This window comes from Nasonia vitripennis, chromosome 3 (assembly GCF_009193385.2).
Source record: "Nasonia vitripennis strain AsymCx chromosome 3, Nvit_psr_1.1, whole genome shotgun sequence".
Taxonomy (NCBI): domain Eukaryota; kingdom Metazoa; phylum Arthropoda; class Insecta; order Hymenoptera; family Pteromalidae; genus Nasonia; species Nasonia vitripennis.
In genome coordinates this window covers 19,278,869-19,285,402 of record NC_045759.1, presented here as the reverse complement: position 1 = coordinate 19,285,402, position 6,534 = coordinate 19,278,869, and the positions used below count along the sequence as shown (strand labels likewise).

General features: G+C 45.1%; 1 protein-coding gene across 1 annotated transcript in view; it reads right to left on the bottom strand.

The window, feature by feature from the left end:
* Positions 1-271: 271 nt before the first annotated feature.
* LOC100118283 (death-associated protein kinase related) overlaps positions 272-6,534 on the bottom strand; it is a 21,278-nt gene continuing 15,015 nt past the window's right edge. The window contains exons 4-8 of the mRNA XM_031927294.2: positions 5,355-5,481; positions 5,050-5,278; positions 4,225-4,943; positions 3,608-4,144; positions 272-3,521 (exon numbers count right to left, since the gene is read on the bottom strand). Of these exons, the coding sequence (XP_031783154.1) occupies positions 3,346-3,521; positions 3,608-4,144; positions 4,225-4,943; positions 5,050-5,278; positions 5,355-5,481 (1,788 nt within the window). The 3' untranslated portion in view covers positions 272-3,345. The remainder of the gene's footprint in view (positions 3,522-3,607; positions 4,145-4,224; positions 4,944-5,049; positions 5,279-5,354; positions 5,482-6,534) is intronic.

Sequence of the window (6,534 nt, the reverse complement as noted above, 5' to 3'; positions counted from 1 at the left end):
AGTGTCCTGCAGTCGAGGTACAAAGAGAGCTCGTACAACTTTTCTCACGCGGCATTTGATGCGGCGAAAATTTTCCAATCAACGTCAGCGATATCGAGAAAAACAAATTGCGAATAAATATTTTAACGATTTGAAAAATTTACTTTTAAAGCTGCAAGATTGTAGTTATAATACTTGTCAATGTTTTTATTTCAATTAAAATATTTTGAATATTATTTATGATAAAAAGAATTTTTGAACTAGATTGGGACAAAAATAAACAAACAGGCGATGCTTTTGAAATAGTTTTGTTATTTATTGTATATAGTTATTAAAATTATCGTAATATTCTAAATCAGTTATTTACACAGGTCTTTCGAATATATTCCTATAAAGCGCTCGGCTTCTTCGATAATTGACGCTCGTGTAATCGGATGGTAAGTAAAGGATGATCGGACGATGTAAACTTTTTATGCGTGTGGGTAAAAAAGATAAATGGCATTAATAAGTATAAGTATTACTCATTTGTCGAAAATAAATTTTGATAAAGTTGATTATGACGATGAAAGCAGTCCAAACTCTAGCGGAAACGCAAGAAAATATCAATAGCTGCGCAGTACAAGATGATGGACGTGAACGCATACTAGACTGAGGCCAACGCACGCTAGGACAAAAGAATAAGCCACAACAATAAGATACAAATGAGAAAGATTTACACGTGAATAGGACTGTTCTTCGGCCTGTGCTTTCTTGCGCGCAAGCGATTCGTTGCCAGTCCGTAATGATTCGACGTTGGAAGATACAATATCACTTTGGAAGATACGTATACAAACTTACATCTCTTTTTTCGATTGCCTAAAATTATTAAAGATTTTTTATCCAGAGGCTGCATTAACCTGTATGCATACATAAAAATGATAGGTGCGTACAAAATTTTGAATATAAAAGATACTTGATGTAACAAAAAAAAAACTTTGCATTGTTACTTGCATTAACTTGTTTGAAGAATATACGAATAAACTATTTAAAAGTAAATAAATTAAACGGTTTTCGATTATAGAATATATCATTGAATCTTTGTACTATTCGCTAATAGTAATTTTGATTACGGAAATTCAATAAACACCTTTCTAGCCACATATCAGTTATATTAATTAAATATATTAGATTGATAATATAAATATCACAATAAATGTACAATATTTTACAAAGTAATTAGCACGCGCTTCAATTAAACATGCTAAGAATGTCTCTTCCAAAGTAATCAAGTACGCTGACCCCGGTCTATCTATTATGAGAACGGTCTTTTAATTCACGGTAAGAGTCCGCAATCATGACTTTGACTCTATTGAACAAATCGCTTACAATGTATCCACACAAACAACTTGTCGGCGGCAGTATCATGATGGCTGCAAATTCATTAGTCGGAACGTGGCATCAGCTTTCTTCGGAAAGGCTTTGCATATCTCTTTATAGCTTAAAAATTCACCCAAACAAACCAAGAATAATTTTTGCAAAAGGAAAGAAAATTTTGATTTGTAAATACGTCGTTTACATTTAGATTCCATGTACGCAAATTAATTGTTTAAGTTGCACGCGATTTCAGCAATCGTTTGGTGTCGATGAAACACCTTCCTATATAAACGCAATGTAACATTCTGTTAGAGAGGAAAAAACAGTATGAAACATTTAGAAAACCGGAGTTGCAACTGCGATTCGCAAAGGTGTCACAACGACGCTCGTTGGCAGCGCGGCCAATGAGCGTGTGCATTCACTTCCGCGAGAAACAACAAAAACGTTAGATTGAACACGAGGGAAAATTGCTTTCTGGCTGCACTCGTCGCGCATAAGATAATGTGCGAGGATCGAAAGAAGCGAAAGAAATATACAAAGCTTTGCAGTAATTCAGCAATTATGACTAGCAAGAATAGCTTTTATAGTACAAACGCTTCTTTTATAAAGGTAATAAAGTCGTCGATACTCGCGTCTTTTTTGTCGCTTGATTCGCGAGGCTTTCAAAATTTCAAGCAAGTTCCAAGTAAAAATAAAGAGAAGTTAATTTTTTAAACTAAACTTGACTTCATTTTATTGTTTGATTGGCGTAATTTTTACTTGGGGCTTGCTAGTTCGAAAGAGTCAATCGAAGCAGACATACAGACGAGTGAAAAAAATAAATATCTGAAAATATTAATGTCGACCTCTGAAGAGTCTCTTTAAATTACAACACAGCACTGACTCGATAGAAAATATAATATACCGGGAGCTGCAAGGCACTTTCGGAGAAACGCGAACAAGTTGGGCAAATATTACGATCAAAGAATGTTACTTGTATTAATCGCTCGGTCGACATCAAAAACTGTTTTCCTATTTGTAAATTTTACGTTATTAGCATAAATATGATATCAAGGCACGATAGGATCAAGACCACGTATATACGAAAGATCGAAGCACTTGTTTCGGATATTTACACATATAATGTAAAACTTTAGAAACTATGTATAAAAAGGCGAGACAATGCTGTGCTTCATTGACGTATAAACAAAAATCTGTGCCTCTTGATGCGTTAGATTGTGCATTCACAGTCTGCTAGAACTTTGACTATTTTTTATGTTGAAATATCTGCAAGGCACTCTGTGTTCACTTGTTTGTATTTTCACTTGTATTAAAAATCAATTTTCAAGTTTAAGCAGGAGACAGTATTTTAATGTTAGCCGAACGGAGGGTAGTAAATCAGTCTCTAAGTCTCTAGCGCGGAACCGGCAAACTTCTCAGATTAACCTTGATTGTCCGTCCGCGAATTTTCTTCAAGCACACAAACAGCGACGCGCAATTTTAACAGTAAACATCTACATTCTCTCGCAACACATGCACTCGCTCTCGATAAATTTCCTAGCTTCACGATATGTACACACTCTTAATATTCGAGTTCGCGTAATGCGCAAGCGTTCCCGTCTTACGGAAAAAGTAGATGCAAACTACTTTTATTTTAATAGAGATAAAAGTCGCGTTAACCGCCATTAAAATACAAATAGTTTCATTATGACGTCAATGAATGATAAAATGTTTCAACATTCCAGCAGAGCAAGACTGTCGAGAGCTGAATATAACTTTAGATATACTTTTCGGTAAGAACTTGCTTGCGCGCTAGGCGAATACGCAGAAAATGAAGAAACAAAGGTAGGCCGCGATTCATTTAAATTAATTAAGCTTACATAGCAGCCATCAGGGCGTTGCTATTTTGATTAATATTTACAAATGTCCCTACGACGCAGCTGTAGCGGCAGTGATGCGGATCGTGTACAATTTACAAAATACATCACGCGCTCTCTGCGTCAAAGAAGTTTTTGCTTTTGATCGATTGACTTTCTACGAAGATCCGTGAACTTGAAATCTTCGGATCCGCGCCTGAACGGATTCGCATTGCACCTCGCTGTACCGCATGTATCTGCCAGCCCTCACTGGCTCGCGGATTACCACCAAACTTTCGCCTCTGTTGCCTTCTCGCCGCAGCGCCTCGAGTCCAGTCATACGAGTCGTGCTCGCTGAAAAGTAGAAAAATCTCATTAAACCAGTCCTTTGGGGTACTGCAAGTGCATATAGTAAACGAAACAAAAGTATCGACACTCACTCCTGATCGCCGAGCTCGAAGTGAGGCTTATGCTGCTACTGATGCTCGAGCTCACGCTGACGATTGGCGACTTGCTGCTGGTGGTGCTGCTGCTTACGCTGCTCATGCTGCTCGACACATGGCGGTAGTGGTGATGATCGCTGCTGGTGAAGCGACTCAGAGCCTTGCTGACGGCTCCGTTGCACTCACGCGGCCAGACGCGGGGTCCATGGCGCAGACCGCTGGCAGCACTGTTGGCGCTGTTGGTGCTGCTGCTGCTACTGCTACTGTTGTTACCGTTGCCAAGGCCGTTTCGCTGTTTCCAACTGTGCGACTCGCTCGCGCTGAAGGGGTAGCTCACGCGGCCCTGGGTCGTTTTGCCGTAGAGAATGAAGTCGAGCGAGTCGTCGGAGTAGATGCTGCTGCGGTCGGATGAGCTGTCGGTCGAGATCTCCGAGACCGTGTCCGAGCCGCTGTCGCTGCACTGCTGCTCCTCGCCCAAGATGAATACGGGCGTGCACTTGAATACTGATTCGCTGAGCGACGTCGCGCTGTTGACTGTGAAAAAGATGACGAGTTATAACGGAGACCATTTCAACGGGATATTTGAATTGTTTCCAAAAGTAGTTCCCACTTACCAGACGATCTCCTGGAGGAAGTCTCCATGTCGAGCACGCCGTCGTCCAAGACCGAGAGTAGATCTGCGCTGGCGGAGAATTTGCTGGCGAGGTAATCCATGCTTCGCTTGAAGTTGCTTCGGCGCTCGGACGAGAGGCCAGTGAACTGATGCCTGCTCGAGGTCCTCGGCACGGTCGAGCTCATCCTCCTCAAGTAGACCCGTTCGGAGCTTCCGGTGTCACTGCTGGGAGTGGTGCTGTTGAGGCAAGGCTGTTCCGCCAACTCTTGCTCCTCGAGTGGGTCGCTCGAGCCGTCGGGTTCCACGTGCTCCTCCGCGCTCTGAATGTCGAGCTCGAGCGCGCCGCTCGTCGTTTCCGTCTCCTCGACCGTTTCGAGCTCGAGGCTGGTCTCGTTGTCGGGTTCGCTCTCCGGCTGCTCCGTCGCGACGACCTCCAGCGTGGCCGACTCCTCCTCGTCGGCCGGTTCGGCTACTCGATCCTCCACCGGCTCTACCTCGGCAGTAGGCTCCAGCTCGATCGACACACCCTCCACCGTCTCGTCGACGGACAGGTCCAGCAGCAGTACGTCGTCGTCCGACTTGTGCTCGGCAGTCAACGACTCGATCGCGTTATCACAGGCGCTGCTGGACTCCGACGCGTAGAGGGCCAAGGGCGACTCGACGTCCTCGAACTTGCCGAACCACGAGTGCTGCAGACACTCCGAGGCTGAGAGCCTCTCGCTGTGAAAAAAGGGGATCAAAAAAAGGTCCGGAGTTATTGAAAGACGTTCCAGAGCTTGCGCTAGACGAAAATAGAGAAGATCGAATGCAGAGGCTCGTTGCGTACCTCGGATTCTTGACGATGAGCCGGCGTATGAGGTCTTGAGCCTCTTGGGAGACCTCCTCGAAGAGGTCGTCGGGAAAGTCGAGCCGACAGCGGCTGATGTTACAAAAGGTCTCCTGCTTGCTGTCGCCGCCGAAGGGCGAGCAGCCCGTCAGCAGGACATAAAGCAGCACACCCACCGACCACATGTCCGTCGCCAGGCTTATGGGCTCGTAGTTCAGTACTTCCGGAGCTGCGAACAAAGAGACGTCGTCGTTATGATTCGCTTCTGCCTTCGAAACATCTCTCCCGATGTCTATGATCCTTACCGATATAGTCGGGCGTGCCCAAAATCTCGCGGATGTCAGCCCCGTGGCTGATGTAGCGGGATATGCCAAAGTCGCAGAGTTTCACATCACAGTCTGGGAACTCGCCGGTCAGGACGAGGTTTTGCGGCTGAAACAGAGAGCAGATTTTCCTTCAAGCAGCCGTCCTATTTTCGGCGCATTCCTTCGGCGTAGACTGGAAATATCGCGACTGGCTGCGCGCGGCCGTTGCACTTACTCGCGCGTGACATGCACTGCTCCGGTGCGGCGGTAATTGGACTGCGCGTGTGTTACAGAGAGAGAGAGAGAGAGAGAAACGAATATAACGCGTTCCGATTTATATCGAATTAAATCGAGCCGCGCACGGTAAATCCGTTTACACGCATCACGATCCGCTATCCGTTTAGCGCTGGTCGATTTGAAAAACGTTCTTTTTCTCGCGTCATCGTCGCATTATTGTTATTTTTAACGTAACACGCCGAGCGAGGAGACCGTAAGGCGAAATTCCAAGGCGAGCTTGTTTCTCTCCCACGCGATGATATTGTCTTCCGCGGCTGTGTAGCCAAAGGTCGCGCGCCGATTTCGTATACGCATATAGGTAAACGCTGCCATCGTAAACACGAAAGAACTCGGTCGTGTTTTTGAGATTTCCTCGCGAATGACAAAGCGTCGTTCGCATTATCAGCTTATTGTCAATTTTTCGCGCACGAGCTTTCTCTCTCTCTCTCTCTCTCTCTCTCTCTCTCTCTCTCGCTGTACGATATATTATCTTATCGCAGCCGCATAAGCTTCGTTTTTACGACTGCTCCGGGCTCGAGGTGCGCAAACAGCGGCCGCGTATTGACTTGATTCGATAAGCGCTCGTACACGCATATTATATATATATATATATATAGAGAGAGAGAGAAAGAGAGGGCCGAGTGCCGCACTATGAACGCGCAGGTATGCGAAGCCGGGAAGCGGAACAAGGTCGTGACCCGTGAGCGTGAACGACCGAGCCCTCAGCTCTCTTGGCGTCGAGTTGACTCTTTTTATTTTTCTTTTTTTGTTCGGAGCGACGTTAGCGCGCGCGCGGCGACGACTTCCGCTGCGTATACAGTGAGGGGAGCGCGCGCGCGAGGATCGAGAAAGGATGTACACATCAGCAGCGAGAATAAGCGCTTGGAATACTTTTCAAAGTGGT